Raw genomic sequence first — 25,182 nt, 5'->3', positions numbered from 1 at the left:
AAAAGGCTGCAGTTAGCCCTATCCCCAACCGCCACCCCTCCCAATCCAAGATGCACAGGGTAGGCAGTGTCTGAAACCTCCCTGGTTACCTGCCATCCTTCCTCAGAACCCTACCCTTGTAATGAATATCCTTGGCCACTATTGGAAATGGGGTCTGGCTATGAATATAAAGGCTCTTTTTTTGTGCAGGTTTTTATACTACTTGTTTTTCTCTCAGAACTCCACATAAAAAGAAAGGATATGAATAGTGTCTGGGATATTAAAAAATGAGTCTTCTTATTATTTTAGACATGACAACTGTGGACCACCTTCTACAATTTATTACAAGGTCTCAGGGCAGAGAAGATACTGTGAAATCACATTTCATGAGTTCAGAATGGTGAAGAGCAAAGACTCTGGGTTAAAATACTTGCTTAGTAAGTCTGTATGGAGTTTGGCAAGTTTATTAATTTCTTTCATTAAAGTTCCATTTTCTTACCTGTAAATGGGCCATAATAACAGTACCTACATGAAATTCCCCCTTAGCAAATCAAAATTAGGTAAAGTCTGGCAATGATAAGCATTCAATACACATTATCTCCTGCCATTCTTATTAAGTCGAACCCCATGGGATAGCCAATATTTAGCTGCTTTTGTCTTATAAAAATGGCAATTTCATGATTCTCCCCATAACAATATTTTCTAAAGAGATCCCATAGTTGAGGTAGGTATGAAACGGAGGCAGAGAGATGGTATGGGTCCAGAGTGGGGTGTGTACAAATCCACACTGGCAGGAACTGGTGCGTCACATCTTCCAGCCCATACATTGCACACTTCTTCATAACACTTCTGTCCTCCCACAATACTCTGCTAACATGCTATTCTCAGGTCATGGGAAACACTATAAGAATTGATATTAGGGAACTTCCATGAGAATACCTTAATCTTATCCCCAAAAGAAGAAGGCTATGGAAGGCAGTGCTGTTCTCTGCTTCACAAGCTGGAACTCAGAATGTAGTCCTCATCCACAGACTTTAACCTTTAGTTATACCCTTTGACTAGCTACTGAGTCTTGTGCTTCGTGGTTGATATTTATGACCTGGACTGTGAATCTAACTGTGACTTCAGTCATTATTCTTGTGAAGAAATTTATCTGAAGTCACAAAGAATTTCCACATCAATTTTGGGAGCATTAGTGGTTTATTAGGATAGAAACAATACATAATAAAAATATTCCCCATACCTTCTTCTGCAGAAAACACTGTAGTCACTGGGCTAAATGGTCCTTCCCCTTTGTTATTATAAACACCCACTTTCACTTCATACAATGAAAATGGCATGATGCTTTCATTCCTAAAGACATATCTTGGGGTATCAGGAGATGTGACCACTGTCTGGATCCAGTTGGTAACTCCAAGAGGGCGGAAAGCAACAACATAACCAAAACCTCCACCGTTCTGTAGTTCTTCAGGGACTGGCTACAAAAGAAAGACATATTAAATCACGCTTACACATGAGGGCAAGGCAAAAATAAATGGAGCTATAATCCTTAGCCTTTTGCAAAACCCATCAAATAATAATCAACGTCATATTAAGCAGTTACATAAAAAGGAAAGAAAGGTCGGTGGCACAGCCAACTGCTTTTAAAGAGACATATGCCACTCTTTCATAGCCATCCAGATAACTAATTGGAATTCTCCAAAATTACTCAGATATTTTGAGCATCCTGTAGTCCCAACCTGAGTTATGTATCATAAAATATACATTCAGTTGAATATACTTTATGTCTTGAGTCATATAAAAATCACCTAATCCCTAATGTTGACTTTACAGAAAGAAATTACCCGTTGATATGATGACGAAGTACAAAGGTGTTAAACTATATTAAAAAAAAAAAAAGGAAAAACGATGTATTAAGGTCAAAGCTGTATTTAGATCGTGTCAAAAATTTCTATTGACACTCCATCAGGATCTCTTAACTTCCTATTTTTTCAACAACATCTTCAAATAACACAGCCAATTCTCATGCTTTCTGACTTTAAATGTGTTAATTAAAATTTTTCCTAATTACAACATAAAGCAAGAGCTGAGAGCATGGCCAGGAAGCCAGCACCTGCTGGAATCAGTGTGTGCATCATCAGTGGGGTTACAGTTGTATGGAAAGCTGTGAGAACCACTTGAGAGCAAACAGCCAGGACTTGACTCTCACCTCTGTGTTTACCAGCCAAATGACCCTGGGCAAATTATTTAATATCCTCTATGCCTTAGTGTTTTCATCTATAAAATGTTGCAAGAGTGAAAGGAAAAAAAATATACAAACTGCTAGAAATAGTAATTAGCATAGGGTGAGCTACTAGTATTACCACCACCTCCAATACCACTACCAGCACCAGCCAGGCATCCATGATGGGAATAGGAAACCCCAGAGGACACCTTTCAGACACTTACATCCCAAGTTATCACCAGCTCAGACCGGCTTCCACCTCCTCCACTGACTTCTGAAGGAGGCACTTCTGGAACTGTGTAGGTCAGAGAGACAGAGATAAAACCTTATTTGCACTTGGTAATATTTAACTGAAAGATGATTCAATGTTGCTTATTTCTAATGTTTGAAGTAATTTGATCAATGGTACATTATACGTGTGTGTATGTGTGTATTATGTGAAACATACATGCAATATATATATATATATATATATATATATATATATATATATATATATATCTTTGAGGAGCTCACCAAATAATTTAGATTTACATGAAATTATCAAAGATTCAAAATATCTCAAACAATATTGCCTCAGTTCAAAGGTCAATACAACAAGAGAAAGTGATTTATTGGGAATGATGGAAAAGGAATCCAGCATAAACTTTTAACTTGCGACTATTTCACAGTAGAGATATGATTATTTAGCCAACATTGACTTTACCTAAAAAATGACCTAGACTCAACTCTTCAAATTTTGTTAGGAGATATTCTTTATAAGCCTCCATAGGCATCAGATTCCTTGCTTACACCAAGAACTTTATGCTTAGTAAATTCTATGACACAACTAGAATAGAAGTTCCCTGACTGGGTGTCTTTGTTTACAGCTGTATTCACCATATCTAGAAAGTGCTGAGTACATAGTAGAAACTCCTTAAATATGTGTTGCATTAATAAATAAATGGACTACAAATACCGGCATGGTTCCCCTATTTCTCATAATTCCTTCCATAATATCACCTGTATTGTCCTGAGTAAAAAGGCATCATTAAAATTACTGCAAACGTATTCCATGACTTATATTTTGGCTCGTTCCTAAAGTGATGTGCTAGCTACACTTCAAACATCATTTAAATTAATATTAATTAAAAGGAAAGTCTATAGATTCTCTCAGATGCGTCAGTAATGTGATACTATGTACACTTCCTAATTTTCAGTTTCAATGTTAGGATATTTTTAGAATTATAAAAATAGTCTTAAAGTTAATACTAACAGTTGACCCAAACATGAATTTTAAGAATAATTCTCTCTTAATCTAATAGTCGAGGGGTCGAAGTATTCCTAATCGTCAGTTGCTTGAGCTCATTCATGGAGCTTGGTGGTGAAATGAGATTTCCTAGCAGCAGAACTCCCAAATGTCATTATCCTAACAATTTGTCAATGCTTGTTATAAATGAAAACAGCATTTCCCCTGTTAATAGGGTGAGTATGTCAGATAGTAATTATAACCTTAAGTGACAAAAACATATTCACTCAACATGCAGTAATGAACGCTGATGATGGACTGAACTTTTGGAAATGTCACATTACATCAGAATCACTTACACGAGTGTCTTTTGACAAATGCCATATGGCCAGTTCTGCCATTAGATAGGTCAGATAATTGCAACAATGGATTATTGAGGTTGCTCCCCTGCTGGCCTGGAGACCAAGGCTGAGAGAAATGGAAATACACACCCAGGGAAACCTATTAACCCATTTTACTCAGAAAACAAAAACACTAACCTGCCTCTTCAGTTCTTACTTTTTCTGAGGGTAAACTGGGCTCTCCACCTCCGATTTTGTTACTGGCTACAACCCGAAATTCGTATTCCACCCATGGATTTAACTCGACTACAGTAGCTGTGTGTGTTTTTCCATCAATGACCTCAGGCACTAAAAAGGAATATATCAAAGAAATAACAGTCTGCAGGTCTTAGCACTGACTTAAAATCCATTTTTATGTACCAATGGCATTTGCCTTTCCCCCTTTACCTGTTGTGGCAGTTTGCCAACCCACGGAGAAAGGTGTCCTTGCCTGGACAGAATAGGATATAACTGGGCTATGATTATCTGTGCCTTCTTTCCAAGAGAGTTGGGCTGTGGTATCTGTAATTTCATCTACCTTTACATTTTCTGGTGGTCCAGGGGAACCTGAGGAAGGCAAAAATGCAAATGGTAGGTAGCAATTCCATAAGTATCATCCTTTACCCAAGTGAAGAATGTCACATGATCACTTTAATATCAAAAACTGATCCTAATTTCAAAAATACTTAGGGAAAAAGGATGTTGGCCTACCAATACAACTACCACTTTTTCTTTTTGACATTTCTTCCGTCTGGACATGAGTCAGTAATTTCAAACTCATAGTATTCTTGGGCTGCAAATGATGCTCACTTTTTGAAGTTCTCTGTTCAGCAGGATTCCTACACCTTTCCAAATTCACCATCCTTTACTTCTGGCCTGATGCCTTCTCCTTTCATCTATTGGTGCACCACTGTAGTTCCCAGTTTGCCATCTAGAGCTGTTTTATTCTATCCCACACTGGTCATTTTTCAGCCCAGTAGCAAATCAGCACCTTGGACAGTACCTCATATTGGCACATTCTCTCAGGCATCCTGGATGATCCTGGTTTTTTGGAACTTGTCATATACACACTATCACTATTGTCTTTCATATTAAACACTATCACTGCATTAATGACATGCTCAAAAACACATCAGCGTGGCAGCAGCTGTGAAACACTTATTACAGTGAGAGCTATTAGAAATGCAGAGTTGAGATATTTATGTCATTGAATTAGCCCTCATCCTTATTGTCATATTCTCTGGTATTTTGGAGCAGGAGGGATCAAACCAATAATATAACTCACATGTCCATATGTGGTCTCATGGTTTTTCCTCCAGTAAGGAATAATCAGTTAAGATGTAAGATGTAAGATTAAAACAACAACAACAACAACAACAACAACAAAACAACCACGGAGGCATTAATGTCTACCTCTTACTATGAGGTCAGCAGCAGATGAAACACTGTCCACCCCCGTCTGCACCATACACACATATTTTCCACTGTGTTTCAGCTGAATGTTTCTTATCATTAAATCGCCAGATGAACTCTGTTGGAAAAAAACAGGTAATGAAAAGACTGTCATTCTGAAAACACGAAGAATCTTGAAGGCAGTAGCCAAAAACACCACTGGGATGAAACCCATATTTAGAAAGAAGACCAAGGTGGTTCAAGACTATAGATTGCTACAATGAAATATATGGAAATAAAAACAAGTTAAAAACCATACATGGCTGCAAACATAGATTTCTGTAGCTAAATAAATGACAAGCTTTCCTCTGGGCATTTATGGCTTCAAAAATAAATAAGGACAGAGATTATGCTCTCAGAGTCTATTTACTTCCACTAGGGTGACACTTCTTTTTATATCCACTGCTCAGCACTGGCTCAACTCCTCTCTGGTTCCAACCTCTATGCAATTATCTGCCTGAGAAGAGGAGGGAAGCATTTAGGTATCTGGTGGGAGATAAATACAACAGGACAAGAGGATTACCATGGTTGAAACACTTTTTCTGAACACACTGGAGCTTAAAAAGCCTAAAGCTGTTTAATTCTTTCACTACAGAATTTAGGGTCTGTATGAACCCCTCAATAAGAAGAAATTAAAATACTTTAAATGCTGAAAGTAGCAGCTGTACATAAAGACATTTGCTGGCATCCTCTAGCACTAATTAATGGAGCAAATGTATTTCTAAAAGCTCAACTTCAAATGGTCCTCATTTTAAAAGAATGTAAAATCTTGTTCATAAAATTACTTATTGGAGGCCAAGCATTAGTAAAGATAAGGATGAAAATAAAATGATCTGGAAAGCAAAGCTCTTTGAAAAAGGATCAATGACTGAAACATCTCTAAACTGGTACACAAGAAGAAGTGATAGTGTTCACCTTATTAATTAAAAGGGATAGTTTTATTCTTGGGGTTTCCTAGTATTTTTTAAGATATTTTATTTATTCATGAGAAACACACAGAGAGAGACACAGGCAGAGAGAGAAGCAGCCTCCATGCAGGGAGCCCGAAGTGGGACTCAATCCCAGGTCTCCAGGATCATACCCCGGGATGAAGGTGGCACTAACCTGCTGAGCCACCGGGGCTGCCCCTCCTAATATTTTTTAAAAGATGGATTCCTCTATCCTACTTTTAGGCAATTTCCTAAGATCTCTTACAGAGTAATTCCTCAAATATTGCTTCCTAGTCTTTAGATTCTGAATGGGTTATATATTCTCTGTTGGTCAGATTGTGTGGCTTTTGCCTCACTGTCTTGAGTACTGGGAGAAAGCAGATGTGAAGTGATTGATGGCTGTAATTAAATGATAATCCAAAAACTGTTAAGTTTGCACATTTTACTTTCATCAAGTTGAACTTTTTTCTTTCTCTCCCTCTCTCTTTCCCCTCAGGGTTATTTAGAAATTTATCCCCTGGACAAAACTTTCAATGCTTGCTGACCTTTAGAAACTCTTCAGGTTTTATAAGCTCCATATACTCACAGGAGGTTGATTATCATTTCTATAGAAATCTCTTATTTTCGGGGAAGTAAGAACTGTTACTATTAAATTCCATCAAGGCGTTGGGTGAGTTATTATTCTTCCCTAGGTTTATTTGCTTATTTTGAAAGCAGACCAGTAAAAGAAAATTGGAACTGGACTTTCTTTATGTCCCAGCCACATAAATACATCTTTTAGGTACATTGGCTGGTTACATTTGTTGAAAGAGTAAGACAGTAAGAGACAGATATTGGATGTGTCATTTCTTTTCACTGATAGTATGATGGGTGAAGAGAGAAGAAACTTAGCTCATGTCAAAATGAAACCACCTTCCTGAAAAAAATGTTGTGAGGCTCATCATCAGGGGAAATATAATTTTTTAATTATCTTTTTACAATGTAGAGTGGAAAAGGAAGCAATTAAATAAGACATGTAGACAGTAGGAACCACTGATTTTTTTTTCAGCACTAACATGAAGTTGAGTGGATGATTACATAAATGGAAAATAAATTTTAGCAAAATTTAGAAAGGATGCTCTCTTTCATTTCTGTCTCTTTCAATAAAATATATTTGTATTATTCCTCTTCAATTGCTTTTTCTCTGTAACTGTATCTATTCTTTTAATGGATCAGTACACAGACTTAAGATTCATCTTAACCAAAGTTCATTGAGTGCTTGTCATGTTGGGTTCACTCAAGGACACAGAAGTATCTCATACACGGTCTCTGCCCTCTAGACTGAAAATTCAAGTCAGGGTAACAGATATGTACATGTTATATATCTGTTAACAAGTTACAGTTAACAAAAAACAAGTTATTTTTATAAATTTAGAAAGTTTATTTAATGGTTATATTTATTTGTTTGTTTATGTATCTACAAATGACACAGATGATTTGTAGATAACTTCAGAATAAATAAGACAATTTCAAGTCCTGTTGAGGATGTGGAGCAATCAGAACTCATTATGCTAACAGGAGTATAGGTTAGTACCACTATTCTGGAAAACTATTTAGAAATAGCCACTAAAGCAGGACATATGCATAATCTATGACCCAGCCTAAGTATAAACCCTACAGAGATATATGCACGTGCTCACCAAAGACACTTACAAGAATGTCTGTAGCAGCACTATCCACAATAGCTAAAAAATAGAAACCAGCTAATCACTGTCACAATAAAGTGTATGAATTAGTGGAACAATCATTTAGGGAAATACTATTAGACCATGAAAATGAATGAACTATAACTATAGATCAACACAGCTGTCTCAACTTCAAAGATATAAATTGGATAGAAAAGAGCACATTATGGTAATCTATTGTTTCACAAATGTGGATTATGGTTGCCCTTCAAAGGATGAGTAGTATTAAGATGAAGCACCATGAAGACTTCTGGGATAAAGGTCATGTTATTTCTTGATTTCAGTGCTGGGTACTTGAGTGTCTGCATTTTGTACATATTCATTGAGTCATACGCTTATGATCTGTGCATTTTTTTGGTAGAATATAATGGCTCTTAAAATGCAGTTTTATTACATACAGCTATATGTTTAAATGCTCCACATTGAAAAGGACCATAGGCTAGAAGTGGTCAAATAACGTGATTATAATTCTAAACTCCAAATTTTTTCACAAGAATGAAACATTTACTAATAATAGTTTAAGTGATTATGCTATTAATTAGAACATCCTGTAATTTCTTATCAAGATTGAACTGAATATTCTTACACATTAAAAAAGATAAAACAGGAAAAGACAATTCCTAAGGAAAGTTTCACTTATCTCAAACCAGTTCTTGTCCCCATCAGTTTTTTTGTTAACAGTTACAGTATAGTTAATTGCAGATTAACTGTGACAAGGCAAGAGAAGAGGTGTGTCCAGAAAAACACAAGTAAAATTAGTAAACTATAACTCAGTAAAGCTGAAAAAATTGGTCAAAATGTGGTAAAGCAGTACTCAATAGATTATTTCTCAACATATCAATAAAATTGCATCTATTATTTAGATATATTTAGATTCAACTAAAACTTAGAAACATTAAAGTTTTCAAGTATATTCTTAGGAACAAGGTTAATTCTTTGAAAAGCAAATAGCTTGTAATTTGGTATCTATTAAATTAGTTTGTTAGTATTTCTTTGTATTGTTTTCCTAAACTCTCCCTCTGCCCCCCTTCCCTCAAATATAGGAGATCAGAAATGGGCAGAGGTACAGTCAAAGCTTCAGGTTTTTTGACACTTCCCCATCCCTATTTCCCTTAAAAATCTCCCTCTCAAAACATAACAGTGCAATTTCCAATATTTCCCTTTTCAATGCTGCTGACCAGAGATTTACTTAGAAATGGAGCTTTAACTAGTAGGCCAGGCCTATTCAGATGCCTTACACAGGGAGTTTAAGGAGAAGGAGACATTTCCCTAAGTTATATGAATTTAGTTCTTTCTGAAATTCCCTATCTTTTAAAAGTATGATAATTCGTTCAAAACTATCTATTAAGCATCCACCTGTACTTTAGTTGCTGGGGATACAATGGTGAAAAAAAATAACAGTCCATATGTTCATGGAGTTTACAGTTGAAAGACAGGCATTAATCATATGACTACAACAAATCAATGTAAAATTATAATGTAATAAAGCAAGCTCAAAGTACAGAGAGGAACCTATGATTTTCTGGAGTTTCGGTGAATTGATAGTTGAGATGAAATTTGCAACATGAATACAAGCTACCTAAAAAAAGAGGGTTATAAAAAATGGTTTATACTAGGGCACTTAAACGTATACAAAGACCCTAAGGCAGGTGAGAACATGGTCTATTGGGGGTATGAAGGGCAAAGGCTATCAGGGGTATAGTTAATCCATTAATTGTTCATCTGTCCCCAGAAAACATAAAGTTCATTGTAGATCATTTCAGGTTCATATTTACACCTTAATGACAATAACATTTTGAGTTTTTTTTCTATTTAAAAAATGTTAAAGCTTCACTAAATTTACTTGATTATCCAATTATTTGTTCATCTAACCATATAGATGTCTTCCTAGAAAAAAACTCCATTTCCAGAACATGTAACAGGTATAAACAGTAAATGGATTTATAAACCAAATCATCTTTGAAATAAATGCTAAGGGAAAATTCAGTTTGCATGAAATGAAGTAGAAGAGGAGCTTGTTAACTTTTTCCCTATATTTTCTTAGGTGATGATGCTAATGGAATTTTTTATGTAATTTAAAAACTGTTCTGCCCTGGAAAAAAAAAAAAGTATATGATGTGATAACCCATGCCAAGTGAAAATAAATAAGCAGACAGATCATTAATAATTATAGGTAGGCTGAAAGTACACTGTGATAACTACCATATGCTAAAAATCAAGGAATAAAATAAACCTTAGAACTCAGGAAACCTCTTGAACAGTGCAAATGTAGCATAAACTTTCAGTATAACAAATTATCAGCAAAAACTAATTCCCTAGTAAGCACTCTCAATGTAAATGCTGCTGCTGGACTGCCAAGAAGCATAATTTTCCAGTTTAAGGAAGGGGAAAAAAAAGCCTTTGATGGCTATTTGGAAGGCAAGGTTGAATAGGTGGTCCTCCTCCTTTTTGTCACTTTACACAGCCAGTTATTGCATAGATTCCAATATTAATCATTCGTTCCATCGCTGGGTTTCCTTCTAAATCCTGATACTGCAGGTAAATCATATGAGGTGCCTTGAAAACAGTCAAACCTGCTGGTTCTGGAGGAAGGAATCAGCTGGTGGTGTTTTCCTCTGTGAAGATCCCTTAAGGAATTGCTGATAGACACGTATTTCTGACCAATCAAATTAAAACTTGCCCCCCCCATCAGCCCAAAACAGCTGCAGCAAGGTCACGTCCATTACAAGCATACACTGCTCATACAAGGAACAGCAATAGTGAGCCCGCGCTGAAACATGAAAAAAGGTCCTAATAATAAATATTTTGTCTTAGTTTTGTTGTCATTAACAGCTTCATCTGAAATTACCCAATGCTCGCCTGTCTGAATGGGTGATATTTAAAGGCAGGTAATATGGAGTTTATTAATACCAAAATTTGCTTGATATTCTTTGATACCAATAAACTGGAATAATGCTCCATTAGTGAATTGAGAGTCCTGGCTTGTTCCATCATAACTGGTTTTGGAAGAGGGACTCATAAAAAATGATAAAGACTCAGTCCAAGGTACTTGGACTTGCCATAAAGGTATCAGCTTTTCTATTGCAACATCAAGTTCACATTAGCAAATTGGGACTTTTCTTTTTTTTCTGGGACGTGGTGCGTTGATGGAGTATCTAACTAAGCATTTGAGATCTCAGAATACCTAGTCTTTGTTCCTACCGTAATTTCAACTCCGTGTTCTCTAGTGACTTCATTCACTCAACAATTTTGTTTTGCCATATCCTAGTATCAAGGAGTATTTATTTTTTCTTAAGATTATAAACTTTCTTAGACTTATATTTATATGGAAATTGATATGAAAAATGTGTTTTCATCTTAAATGGAAAGCTGCTGACCAAAAATAGTGACCTGCCAAAATGAATATAGTGAGTAGAAAACAGTGCAAAGGGACACTGTCAAAAATAATGTAAATGGACGTTAGCTGGACACTTCCAAAGTCTCTGAGACTGAGACATTTGTTCTCTTAGTTAAAAGGGGAGATTGACAAGTATTAAAGAACCAAGAGTGACAAACCGAATACCATATCGAACCGTGTTCCTTGATTTAACCTAAATGATTCAAAGAAAATTAAAAATAGATCTTTCATTCTACCTTATTTAATATTGTCTATGGGTACACGGTCTGTGCCTTGCAAAAACATGGAGTGATCCAGTTCACTACACCCAGCAGTTCTCAGTGCTGGCTGGACAATAAATTCACCTGAAGAGTCTTTTAAAAAATACCAGAAATTCCTAGGCCACATCCCAGAATAATAAAATCAGAATGGACTAGAAAATGGAGACCCTCTACCTGACTCTAATGAGTGGTCTGGGTCAACAATCATTACACCTCCTGAGATTCTCCATTCTTCATCTTCATCCCTTTTGGACATAAAAGGCTCTAAATAATCAATCGCTCATTTGTTTTCCTAACCCTAAAATTCTGCAACTAATAACTGCATGAGAAAATCATTAAGTTAGGCTGTTACTGATGGGCTCATAAGCTGAGAACAGCAATCATATACATATTTTAATCATAGACTTTGGGTGAGAAAACCAGTATTTGTGAAACAGGTACTGTAGGTCAACTACAAGGCACATTTCCTTGTAATTAGACTGCCTTGGTATGCTCACTATAATTAAAAAAACAAAACAATAGATTCTGAAATAATTCAACACGCTGATAAATTTCTATAGATTCATACAGAAACTGTTTAGTCAATATGCATCGCTCTACGATTTCTCTGGATTTATGGGACAATTTTGACACAGAATTACAGTATTTCAAGTCATGAAAGACTACCCTGAGTAAGAATTTAACTTGTGGATCAGACCTCTCTCTCTTTGTAAATCCTTATATCAGAAGCTAAAAATTTAGTGAGAGTAGATTTGTCTCTTGTAGAATGAAAAGACTAGCGTAGAAGAATAGGAATCCATCCATACACAGGAATAAAAAGTTGTTTCATGGAAACTTGACCTAGCGGTGCAAATGTGTTATGTTTACTTGTAGTTCCAATTGCTATTGCTATGTGATTAAATTACCCAAAAGTTAGTGGCATAAAATAACAGTGATCATTTATTCTACTCTGGATTGTATAATTTGGACAGAGATCAATGGGGAGAGTTCTTCTTGGTTATAAATCTCATCAGCTGGGGTGGCTGGCAGGGGACTGGCAAGCCCATTTACACAATTAGCAAGTTGATGTGGGCTGTTGGCTGGGAATTCAGCCATACCTGTGGGATGGGGACTTTAGTTCCTCTTGAGGTAGGCCTCTCCACAGTGTGCTTGGGCTTCCTCATATTATGGTGGCTGGATTCCAAGAGAAATTGTGCTGATGGAACAAGATAGAAATGCATGCATTTTTATGAGCTAGCCTTAGCAATCACATAGCGTCACTCCTGCTGCTCTTTATTGCTCAAGGCAGTCATAAAGGACTAGGTTTCAAGGTGGGAGGTGTAGATTTCACGACTCAGTGGGGAGGAGTATCAAAGCCATTCCAAAGAAGAACATGTTGAATAAGGGATGTTATTACAGCAATTCACAAACATGATTGGCTATGCTCCTCCAGATCTCTCTGTACTTGCAATACTGCCTATTTTTTGGGTAGCTGACCTATATGTACTATATGTAAAATGGTTCCTTCATCCTCTGCCTTTTCCTTGGGTCTCTCCCATATCAGGAGATCTGAGGGAGAGAGAAGTTTGGGGTATTTATTCACCAAAATTTATCCTTGCAAGGTTGTTTTGAGTGCTACACCGAGGACCCAAAATAGGTTAAAACAACAACAAAACAACAACAATCCTTGCCTGGACACCGTTCCTTTCATGTTAGTAGCCTGTGTATGAGTCAGGAAAGGACTTCTAAGCAGTCATGGAGGTTAAACTTATGCCTTCTCCCAGGAGAACAGCTTGGAAAAAAATCTCTCTGTTGATTACAACAGCAAATCAATGTATTCCAATGGTTTTCCTAATACTTCAGAAGTACAGATTTTTAATCTCAATGTCTTATTGAAGAAGATTTAGAAAAAAGACTAGGTTTAAGGTCAAATATGACTATAGTTAGGGTATTTTTCTGGTAAAGAGTATGATCTAAAATTTTAGAGTCAGTATAAGAAAAAACAGCATAAAAATCAGTGTTTACAGTAATAAAAAAAATCTAAAATTTCTGATATTTGAGTCTAAAATTTTAAATTGCCCTAGAGGAACCATTTATTCTTTACTTTCTTATTTAGGTTCAGATCAATTAAATGGCATAATTAAGTATTACATCTCGCAAAGTAGAATGATTATCCTTCTGAAATTGGGACATAAAATCTAAGCCAGCATGAACAATTACAACTCAATAATAAAAAGGAAAATAACCCAATTAAAAAATGGACCAGTCACCCTGGCTTTTGGTTTTTAGGCAGCATACAAGCAGCTTAGCATCACAGTCTGTCCTAAAAGCAAGAAAAAGTTGAACAAACTGAAAAATCAACAACTCCTCTTCGACCTGGCACAGAAGTGAGGTCATAGAGAAAAATCACTTTCTTCAAAACTGGAAAAAAACAAAACGTAAATACTGAGAATCCTAATTTCCTGGAGCAGAAACCTCCCTACGAGCCAGCAGTTGGGTAGAGAAATCTGAGCATCAATTGAGGAATTGCTGGAGGGTCAGTATGTACAAGCTTGAGAGCTACAACTGCAGGAAACCCAACCATAGGTGGCTTCTGTGGGTTGTTCCTTCAGGAGTTCTGCAAGGTCCTTACAATGAATAGAGGAGAAAAATCCCCCTATGTTTCTGGCATGGGAAGGGAATAGGAACCATTTACTATTTTGAAATAAGCCAGGGCAATCTGTTCTTAACAAGGTCTGGTTTCAGGAGAAACTATTTTACCAGAGCCTTGTTGTTGTTGTTGTTGTTGTTTAATCAAAGACAAACACCACTTCTGGGAGAAAGGGAATACCCAAATTCAGCTCCCTCTAGCCTTCAACATGGGGGAAGGGAAAAGGACAACTTCAAGAATCTCACCAAAGAATGAGACCTAAGAATGCTCTCCCTCCGCCCACACTATACACTATAGTAGTAGAGGTCAATTTACTGTAGTTCTTTTCTCCAAGTGCACCGTCTGCTTTTCAATAAAAAATGACAAGGCACATCAAATGGCAAAAAAACATAGTTTGAAGAGACTGAATAAGCACCAGAACAGGCACCAGGTATGGCAGGAATGTTGGAATTATCAGACCAAGAATTTAAAAGAACTCAATTCATATGCCAAGGGATTTAATGGATAAAGCAGACAACATGCAAAATAGAGGGACAATGAAAACAGAGAAAGGGAAATTCTAAGAAACAATGAAAAAGAGATGCTGGACATCAAAAACACTTGACAGAAATGAAGAAGGGTTTTGATGGAATTATTAATAGACTAGACATGGCTGAGAAAATAATCTCTGAGCTTAAGGATATGACAATCAAATATTCCAATACTGAAAATAAAAGAGAAAAAGATGAAAAGAAGAGAATAAAATATTAAAGAACTGTAGGATCACTACGAAAAGTATAATATACACTTAATGGGGATATCAGAAGGAGGAAAAAAGAGAAAGGGAAAAGAAGTAATATTTGAAACAAAAATGACTTAGAATTTCCCCCAAATCAACCTCAGATACTAAACCACAGATTCAATAAGCTCATAGGAAATCAAGCAGGATAAATGCCATAAAACTACATGTAATCTTATCATATTCAAAGTGAATTTGATTATATATATATGTATATATGAAATAAAAGAAATGATACAAGGAATAGGAGGAAAGAATTAGGAATATTATAAGATACTTGCACTACCAGTGAAGCTGTACACAGTTATTTGAAAGTGAAATTGGGTTGGTTTTAATATATATTGCAGAGAGGCATTACCTAATGCTAAAGTGGTTCAATATTCCAAGGCATAGCAATCATTAAAGTATATATACCTAACAACAAAAAACCAAAATACATAAAGGAAAAACTTGATAAAACTATAAGGAGAAATAGATGAATCCACTATTATAGCTGAAGAACTTAAAACCTAGCTATCAAAATAGATCCAATAAGAATAAATACAGTAAGAATATAGCACTATCAATCAACTGGATACGATTTATACCTATAGACTTCTTCATCCCACAACAGCAGATTATACATTCTATTCAAGCTCACATAGAACATTTACCAAGAAAGGCCACATTATCAGCCATAAAACACACCTTAATAAATCTGAAAGATATCCTATAATATCTGCTCTCAGACCACAATGAAATTAAACTAGAAATTGATAACAGAAAGATAGATGAAGATGGCTAGAAAATCCCCCAACTACTTGATATTAAACATCATACTTCTAAATAATAGTAGGTCAAAGAAAATATCTCAAGAGAAATTTAGAAATATTTTGAACTAAATATAAATGAAAATATAACACCAAAATTTGTGGGACATAGAGACAGCAATGTTTAGAGGGAAATTTTCAGCATTGCATGCGTGTATTAGAAAAGAAGGATATAAAGTCAATAATCTAAGTTTCCACTGTAAGAAACCATTTAAAAAAGAGAGATAATTAAATCAAAAGAAAGCAGATGAAACAAAAATAAGATTAAAAATCAATGAAATTGGAAACAGGGAATCAATAGAGAAAAAGCAATGAAACTAGAAACTGATTCTTTGAAAAGATCAATAAAATAGATTACCCGTGGTCAGGCTAATTAAGAAAAGAAAGAGAAAACACAAATTACAAAATGAAAGAACGGGTGCCACTATGGATTCTATGAACATTAAAGAGATAACAGAAGGATACTATGATTAATTCTGTGTCCACAGTATATTTACCTACATGAAATGGGCCGAATCTCTGAAAGTCACATTCTGCCGAAACACATACAAGAAGAAACAGACAAACTTAATAGAACTATACTATTAAAGAAATTTAATTTATAATTAATAACTCCCCCAAACACAAAGCAAAAGATCCGATTGGTTCACAGGCAAATTCTACCGAGCACTTAAGGAAGAAACACTAATTCTCTATAATCCTTATAAGAGATAAAAGCTAAGGTAATATGTCCAAACTCATTTCATGAGGCCAGCATCATCCTAATTAATACTGAAATCAGACAAAGATATTGCAGAAAAAGAAAACTACAGACCAATATCCCTCATGAACAAAGAGATAAAAATCTACAACAGAGTATTAGCAAATCAAATCCAATAATGCATAAAAATTTATACAATACAACCAAGTGTGATGTATCCCAGTTATGTAGGGCTGGTTCAATATTTGAAAATCATTTAATATAACCTATCATATCAAGAATCTGATAAGGAAAAAAATGGAAACATGTCTATTCATGTTTTCTGCCCGTTTTTAATTGGATTATTCATTTTTTGGTTGTTGAGTCTTATAAGGTCCTTATATATTTTGGAATCTGACCCTTTATTTGATGTCATTTGCAAATATCTTCTCCCATTCTATAAGTTGCCTTTTAGTTTTGTTGATTTCTTCCTTTTCTGCGCAGAACAAACTGATGGTAACCAGAAGGGAGAATGGTGGGGGTATGGGTATTGGGGGCCAAGGAGGGCATTTGTGATGAGAATTGGATGATATTTGGAAGTGGTGAATCACTATATTGTACACCTGAAACTAATATTACACTGTATGTTAACTAACTGGAATTTAAATAAAAACTTAAAAAGGAACCCGGATGGCTCAGTTGGTTAAGCGTCTGCCTTCGGCTCAGGTTATGATGGCAGGGTCCTGGGATTGAGCCCCAAGGTGGGAACCCTCTCTGAGGGGAGTCTGCTTCTCCCTCTTCCTCTGCCCTTCCCTCACTTGTGTTCTCTCTCTGTGTCTCAAATAAATCAATAAAATCTTAAAAACAAAAACAAAACCTTAAAAAAAAAAAAGAAAGATCATAGCATCACTTCTGCCATATTCAACTGGTAATACAAACCAGCTCTGGTACAGTGAAAAAGAGAAAAAAAGAAAAATCACATGATCTTATCAATAAATATAGAAAAAGCCTTTGACAAAAAAAAGAAAGAAAGAAAAAAAATCTATTCATGATGAGCACTCTTAACAAACACAGAATGAGGGAAATTCCTCAACTTGATAGAAAACATCTACAAAATACCTACCATTAACATCATAATTAATGGTTAGAAACATAAAGCTTTCCTGATAAAATAAAAAACAAGTCAAGGATGTTCCTTTTCATCACTACTAGAAATCCTAGTAATTCAGTGAGACAAAAAAAAAAAAAAAAAAAGGAAATAAAGGTTGGGAAGAAGGAAAGAAATTTGTTTTTTTTCCTTAGATGATATGAGTATCTATGTAGAAAATCAGAAAGAAGCAACAAAACAAAATGCCTAGAACTAATCAGCAATTATAGCAATGTTGCAGGACACAAGGTTAATATAGAAAAGTCAAATGCTCTCCTATCTAACAGTAATGAACAAGTGAATTTGAAATTAAACACATTACTATTCAAAAGTGAAATATTTATGTATAAATCTAACAAAATATATATAACAACTATATGAAGAAAACTATAAAACTCTGATGAAAGATATCAAAAAAGAACTAAATGGATCACAATAGATACTCTATGTTTATAGGAACATTTAATATTGTGAATGCCAGTTTTCCCCTACTTGATCTACAGAATAAATGCAATCCCAATTTAAAAAATCCAAGCAAATTAGGGTATGGATATGGACAAAGTGACTCTAAAGTTTACAGGGAGAGGCAGACCACCCAGAATTGCCAACTCAGTATTGAAGAAGAACCAAGATGGAAGATTGACACTATCCAACTCCAGATTTAATAACAGTAAGGGCAGATTCAAGAGTGGAATCCCATTATGCACTAAGATAACAAGAAACAACTAATGCCCCTTGCCCAGGGGAAAAATCATCTCCTAAGTGACACATCCCCCTCCCCTTTTTTGGTAACACTCTCCAAAGAACAAGCGTTTCCAAGTTTTCTCCATATCCCTCTTCAAATTCCCACAGCTTGCATATCACATTCAACCCAGGAAAAGTTAGAAAACTCTTAAGAAAAGCAGACTGTTTTTTTTTTAATGCTGTTTTATATCATCAAGGAGCACTGAGTTTTTATGATTCTTTCCCTTTCTTCTCATCCATCCCTTCCTCCATCCATCCTTCATCCAACCATCCACCTACCCATTCATTTTAACAAACTACTGTAGCTTTATTTAGATCTTGCATACCAATACAAATTATTAACATGTATTTTACCATAGAGGGAGTTTTATGTCCCATTTTATATTTTCTTGTCAGCTACTGCTGGCACATAAAAAAGCTTTACTTTGTAAATTTGTCCTTATCTAAGCAGTTGATTGACCTCTCACTCATTTTTAAAAATTTAGAGTTGGGGATGCCTGGGTGGCTCAGCCACTGAGCATCTGCCTTTAGCTCAGGGTGTGATCCCAGTCTGGGGATCAAGTCCCACATAGGGCTCCCTGTGAGGAGACTACTTCTCTCTCTGTGTCTCTCATGAATAAATAAATGAAGTCTTAAAAAAAATAGTGTTGGTACTATTGGATCTTGAGTAGCCCAAATATCATTTTGTCCTCAAATGACGGTAACTTTGTTTCCTTAATTTTCAGAGTTAAATCATTTATTCCTATTTATACCTCATTGCATTGGTCCAATCATTTCCAAATGGTTTTAAATAGTTGTGTGTTTCCTTTCTTATTGCCGATTTAAACATTTCCTGGTATTTCCCTTTAATGACATTTTTTGGGGGGGATGTGGAGGCAGTATTTTTTTGTTCCTATAATAGGTCATTAATTTTATTCAATGTCTTTTAAGTACCCACTGAGAATAATGTGATCTATTTTATTATATTTATTGATATGATGCATGTACATTGGTTAGAATATCCCCATGTAGGTTTTTAATGGGTAATTATCATTATTTTGATATAATGTTGAATCTCATTTGATAAAATGTTGTTTAGGTTTTCATACTATATTCATGAAATGCATTTATATCTACTAATTATTTGCTAACCTGGCAAGCCAGGTTTTGTTCTTAGTAGCATGCTAGCATCACAAAATAAATTGAAAAGATTTTTGGACTTTTTATGTTGTCAAGTAGCTTATATAACAAAATATTTATCTGGTACCTGAAAGCTTAAACAATTACCAATAAAATTATCTGGCCCTAAAATTCTTTTTTTTTGGGTGGGTTTATTGATTTACATGTTTTCATACTGATTATCTACTTAGGTTTTCTAATTCTTGTTAATTTTGATTATTTCTATTTTCCCAGAAATTTTCCATATAACTGAACTCCATTAAATACATAGGAGTTGAATGTGGGATGTTCTGTTTTTAATATTTCTTTATCTGTTATAATCTCTTTCTCTTAGTTTTTATCTTTATTCTTCACTGATACATTCTAGAGATTATCCATTGCTTTTTGACATTCCACCCATCCCATTTGTTTTGCCATCTCCTTTGTATATAATAGTTTTGCTATTTTTCTTTCCTAAATTTTACAAGGGTATGAAAAGGAATGCGTATTTTCTATTCATATGGTAAATTTTTTATATGTATCTGTTATCTTCCATTATAATAGAGCATCAAAATGGTCTTTTTCTAATTTTGGCAAATTGATCTGTTGGCGGTTAAAAGAAGAGCTCTCAAAGACTGTATACCAATTTCGTTTCTCATTTTTCTCTTTGCTTTTGACTTGGTATATTTTAATGGTATATTATTTGTAGTACTATAGTTTATGATTATTATACCTTAATGATGGAGCAAACTTTTTTCAAAATGTATTTATTTACCCTTTTTACTCTTGAGATTTGCCTTGAATTATTATGATCTTTTTACAAAATAACAGTTATTCTCTCTTTTGTGTTGCATTTGACTGATAAATATTTGCATATCTTTTCACTTATATCCTTTTATTTATAGTTTTGTTTTTTGTTGTAACTCTGATATTTTTATGGGATTAGTTCAAGTTACTTAGTTGGTTTGACTTATGTCAGTCCTCTTATAAATTTAAATCTTACAGGGTTTCCACTAGGGGTGGATTTGGACGATTCATCTTAATAAACATTTTATTTGATGAACACAGCCCTGGGGTGCCAATCACACCTTAAGTAGAAACAGAGCCTCTATATGCCTGATTGAGCAAAATGATGAGTTAGGGAAATAAACTCAACTTCAATTGTTTTGTGCATTTCCCTTTTTCCAACAAGCACCGTAGAATCCTTGTTTTTTCATCCCTAAGCTCCTTAGTGGGAAAAGCTGGACTTCAGGCAAGTGTTCAAGATGAATAATAGTAATTTCTTTGGTCTAATCACCACTTTTATAGACTCCTTCCTGAGTATATTCTCTTATTATCATTCCAAGTCAGATGATGTTTTGGATTTGGACAACATAAAAAATTTATAAGACACTCCTAGTGAGAGATGCTTAAAAACTCAGAGTATCGCCACAACTAGTGTTTGGAATGACTGCTTTGCCTCAGATCTGCATTTAAAATGTATATATAGGGGCATATGGGTGTCTCAGTCAGTTGGCCACCAAACTCTTGATTTTGGCTAAAGTACTGACTGATCTCCAGGTTGTGAGATTGAGCCCTGCATTGGGCTCAGTGCTTGGGTGTGGAACCTGCGTGAGCTTCTCTCTCTCCCTTTCCCTCTGTACCTTCTCCCCTCTATCTTCCTCCCTCTCTTAAATAAATAAATAAATAAATAAATACATACATACATACATACATACATAAATAATAAAATGCGCATATAACCTTCTTTCAGACATGGTTTTGTATTATAAAAGAACTGTTATTTTCAAACTTTTGGTCCTCATACCCTGATAATTCTACGAAACAAATCAAAGTGAGCGCGATTGTGTTATTGTACACAAAGGATTACTTTCAAAGATATCCTTTTCTACCACTGAGAACTGGGAAATGCATCAAGTCTCGAGGCTCACAAGTAGCTGCCATAACAAGAGTGAGCCTGGGCTGTGGGAGATAAATCATACTGAAGTCAGCCACTCAAATGAATGGCAGTCACTGCTAAACCAGTCACCGCTAAACCTCTTATTGCTTCCAGTGACTTTTATCCACACACATTCTAATTCATCATAGATCCAATTCCACGAAATGTTTGTAAAGCTGTACAGCTTGGCCCTATACATTCTTCATTTCTAAAGCACCTGCACCACATCAAGTTTATCAAAGCATATCTATTTAAACACTCAGTACAAATATACTGAAATTTTGGTATGTTTTGGTTTGAAAGTTTCTATTTATAGGGAGCCCCCCTCATATAATATATCTAAGTCCAAAAGGCAGCTTATTAGGTAAGTCAATATTGTCCTCCTTGAGTGTTCTAAAAAAATTATATTTAAATTGCTAGGCCCCAGATACGTAGGTACCAGCTAGTAATGTCTTTTGTTTCTTTTGAACTTTGGGCTATTATCTCTTTTATCCTGATAGTAGAAACCAAGGTATATTTAAAAGTAGAAAAAGATGTTTTACTGGAGTTAATGACGGAATCTCTCTCCTTTCTCTCTCTGTTATTTTATTTTTTTTTATATGCTGACTGGGTACATGGATAGGAATTCTGTTGGTTAACCATGAGTATAAGAAAATGCTACTGTATACATATAGCTGAGCCATTGTCTCTTCATTTTTCTTTTTGAGTGGGGGGAAAGGCAGAGGGAGTGGGAGAGAGAGAATCTTAAGCAGGCTCCATGCTCATCACAACCCTGAGATCGTGACCTGAGCTGAAATCAAGAGTTGATGCTTAACTGAATGAGCCACCCAGGGACCCCAAACCTGTGTCTCTTCTTATAACTGCATATACATGAAATTATAGTGCATATATATAAATATGTACATTCATACCTACACACATACGATTATATATATATATATATAGACATATAGACATAGTGAAATGAAGAGATAAGAGTGTTCCAGAAGAGACCTATGTGTGCAAACTCTCATGATGGGAGGGAACATGGCAAATATTGAAAACTGATGTGCAAAAAGACCAGAAAATGAGGGAAGAAAAGTTAAAAAAGTAAAAAAGTAAGTGACTTACCCATTGCATCATCCAGTAGCAACAGAACCTAGACCTCATATGTACCTGAACACAAATTGCTTGTTTTTCCAGTTAACTCACAACGTGCCTACAACTGAGATTCGTGTGATACACAGTGGGCTTAAACAGAATTCTTTTACTGCTGATTTATTTATACAACTTTGATTCATCTCATGGGCACAGGCTTGTCTTCGGAACCATAGCTCTCACCTGTGATATGCCAATTTGCTTTAGTCACTTGGTTTAACAAGCTTTTCTGAATGTATGACTGTGCAGAAGCCTGTGACTGGCATGATGTTTAAACATACACAATAGATCTGATCTAAATTGTTAGGGCATTTTGAGCTTGTTGGTTTTTCTCAAAAGGGGTGTGTGTGTGTGTGTGTGTGTGTGTGTGTGTGTGTGTGTGTGATTTTTTTTTTACAATAAATGAATAAGTATTGAATACTCAGTGTATGGTCCAATAATACCCTCTCGTATAGTCCCAATGACAACTTAACTGGTTGAGTTAAAAGCTCTGAGTTAGATTTCCTATTTTTAAACTACTCCCCCCCCCTTTAAAAACAGGGTTCTTATTATCCACCTCTCTTGGCAACTTTCTGACATATTTTGCTGCTTTTGAAACGAGGGGATATAACTAGGAACATACTGGATAAAAGAGAAGCAGACTTTTCTAGGTATTAATGTGAATGCTGTAATGACTATACAATCAGAGGACAAGACTTGTGTGATTACCTTCTCATTCAATGGAAAACCAATCTACTTAATTGCCCGTGCTTAAGGGTAATGTCATCATGTATGGCTTACTATTTTATACTGATGGGAGAATATTAAGTTACTAATGGCACAAGTCAGTAAAAGGATTCATGGGCCATGAACTAGCATCCTAGAAAACGAACAGAATTGGCAGGTGATAGAATTTATGAAATGTCATGTTTTAGATATCTGACTCTGGTAAAGAGATAACTTTATAATTTATGGAGGACCTATATGTAAGGCAGAGGCAAATTATATTAAAACCTCAAATATTCTTAACTCCAAGCTCCTCTTACAGAAAGCAGTAATCTAGCTCAGTCTAAAATGAGCACTTCACTAAGAATATTTGATGAGGAGTGCCTGGCTGGTTTAGTCAGAAGAGCATGCAACTCTTCATCTTGGGGTTGTGAGTTTGAGTCCCAGGCTAGGTGTAGAGATGACATAAACAAACAAACTTAAAATAAAAAGAATGTTTGATAAATATTAAAATCAAACTACTTTGGGTTTTGGGATGCCTAGGTGGCTCAGGTGGTTAACTCTCTGCCTTTGGCACAGGTCATGATCTCAAGGTCCTGAAACTGAGTCCTGTATCAGGCTCCTTGCTCAGCAGCGAGCCTGCATCTCTCTTTGCCTGCTGCTCCCCATTTGTTCCCCCCCCCCCGCCTCTCTCTCTCTCTGACAAACAAACAAAACAAAATCTTGAAAAAAGAAAAACTACTTCAAGTTTCTAGTCTCTCATTATGTATTTGTTTAGCATTAGTTAAGATGGAGGATACTGAATTGGATAAAACACCATCAACAATTTAATATCCAGCTCATAAATCACAAACACAATTATCTACATTAGACAACAAAGGTAACTAATGTTTCAAATGGTATTCTTTATTTAAGAATTAAGGTTAGGGCAAGAGCTGAGTTAGAGGAGAAGCCTTTTCCAGACTGGAAAAGGGGACTTTTTGAAGGTAACATTCTAGGCTTTTCTCTTTTCCTTTGTCTTCCCTCCAAAGAAAGACAAATGACAAATCCTGAGTATGCAGGAGAGTTGGTTGAGAATACTGGCATATGCCTGTTCCCATTGCGATAGAAGAAATTTGTGACTTTTTTTTTTTAAGAGGATTAAAAGTAATAGTGAAAGAAATGCTAATAGGTTGTAGCAATCGGTGGAGTTCTCAAAAGCCTTGAGTCATTTAGAATAATTAGGGAAACCAGACCTTCTAAAATGGAATAAGCCAGATGACAGAAAATAGAAATGGCAGTGAAATTGTACTGAACTATGGCTAGGTGTGGAAACTTCTCTTTTTTTTTTTTTTTTTTCCTTTTGAGACCATTCATATTAGTTACTAGGGCTGCTATAACAAAGTAACACAAACTGGGTGGCTGTAAACAACTTATTATTTTACAATTCTAGAGGCCGGATATCTGAAGTGAAGCTTTCTCCCCAAAACCTCTAGGAGAGGATCCTTCCTTGCCTCTTCCAATTTCTGGGAGCTGCATGTACTTCTCAGCCTTTGGAAGCACAGCTTCAATTTCTGCCTGAATCTTCATATCGTCATCTACCCTCTGTGTCTGTGTCTTTACATGGTATTCTCCCTGTATGTTTGTGTCTAAATTTCACTCTTTAAAAACTTTTTTTTATTGAGGTATAATTGATAAACAATATTATGTTACTTTCAGGTGTACCACCTAGTGAATCTCCAATTACATACATAACAAAATGCTCGCTGTGATAAATGCAGTTAGCTTTTATCATCAAAGTTATTACAATATTATTGACTATATTCCACATGCTGTATTTTTCTTCCCATGACTTATTTTACAATTCCAAGCTTGTTTCTCTTTATCCCCTTCATCAAATTTCTCTCTTCTTTTAAGGACATCATT

At 35.5% G+C, this 25,182-nt stretch overlaps 1 protein-coding gene across 1 annotated transcript in view; it reads right to left on the bottom strand.

The window, feature by feature from the left end:
- CNTN3 (contactin 3) overlaps positions 1-25,182 on the bottom strand; it is a 247,363-nt gene that overhangs the window by 33,660 nt on the left and 188,521 nt on the right. The window contains exons 13-17 of the mRNA XM_055343752.1: positions 5,225-5,342; positions 4,220-4,378; positions 3,971-4,120; positions 2,428-2,498; positions 1,223-1,457 (exon numbers count right to left, since the gene is read on the bottom strand). Coding sequence (XP_055199727.1) covers positions 1,223-1,457; positions 2,428-2,498; positions 3,971-4,120; positions 4,220-4,378; positions 5,225-5,342 — 733 coding nt within the window. The remainder of the gene's footprint in view (positions 1-1,222; positions 1,458-2,427; positions 2,499-3,970; positions 4,121-4,219; positions 4,379-5,224; positions 5,343-25,182) is intronic.

The sequence above is a fragment of the Nyctereutes procyonoides genome, unplaced genomic scaffold, assembly GCF_905146905.1.
Source record: "Nyctereutes procyonoides isolate TBG_1078 unplaced genomic scaffold, NYPRO_anot_genome, whole genome shotgun sequence".
In the NCBI taxonomy this organism is placed as follows: domain Eukaryota; kingdom Metazoa; phylum Chordata; class Mammalia; order Carnivora; family Canidae; genus Nyctereutes; species Nyctereutes procyonoides.
The sequence above is the reverse complement of the archived record's forward strand: the minus strand, read 5'-3'. Positions and strand labels throughout refer to the sequence as shown.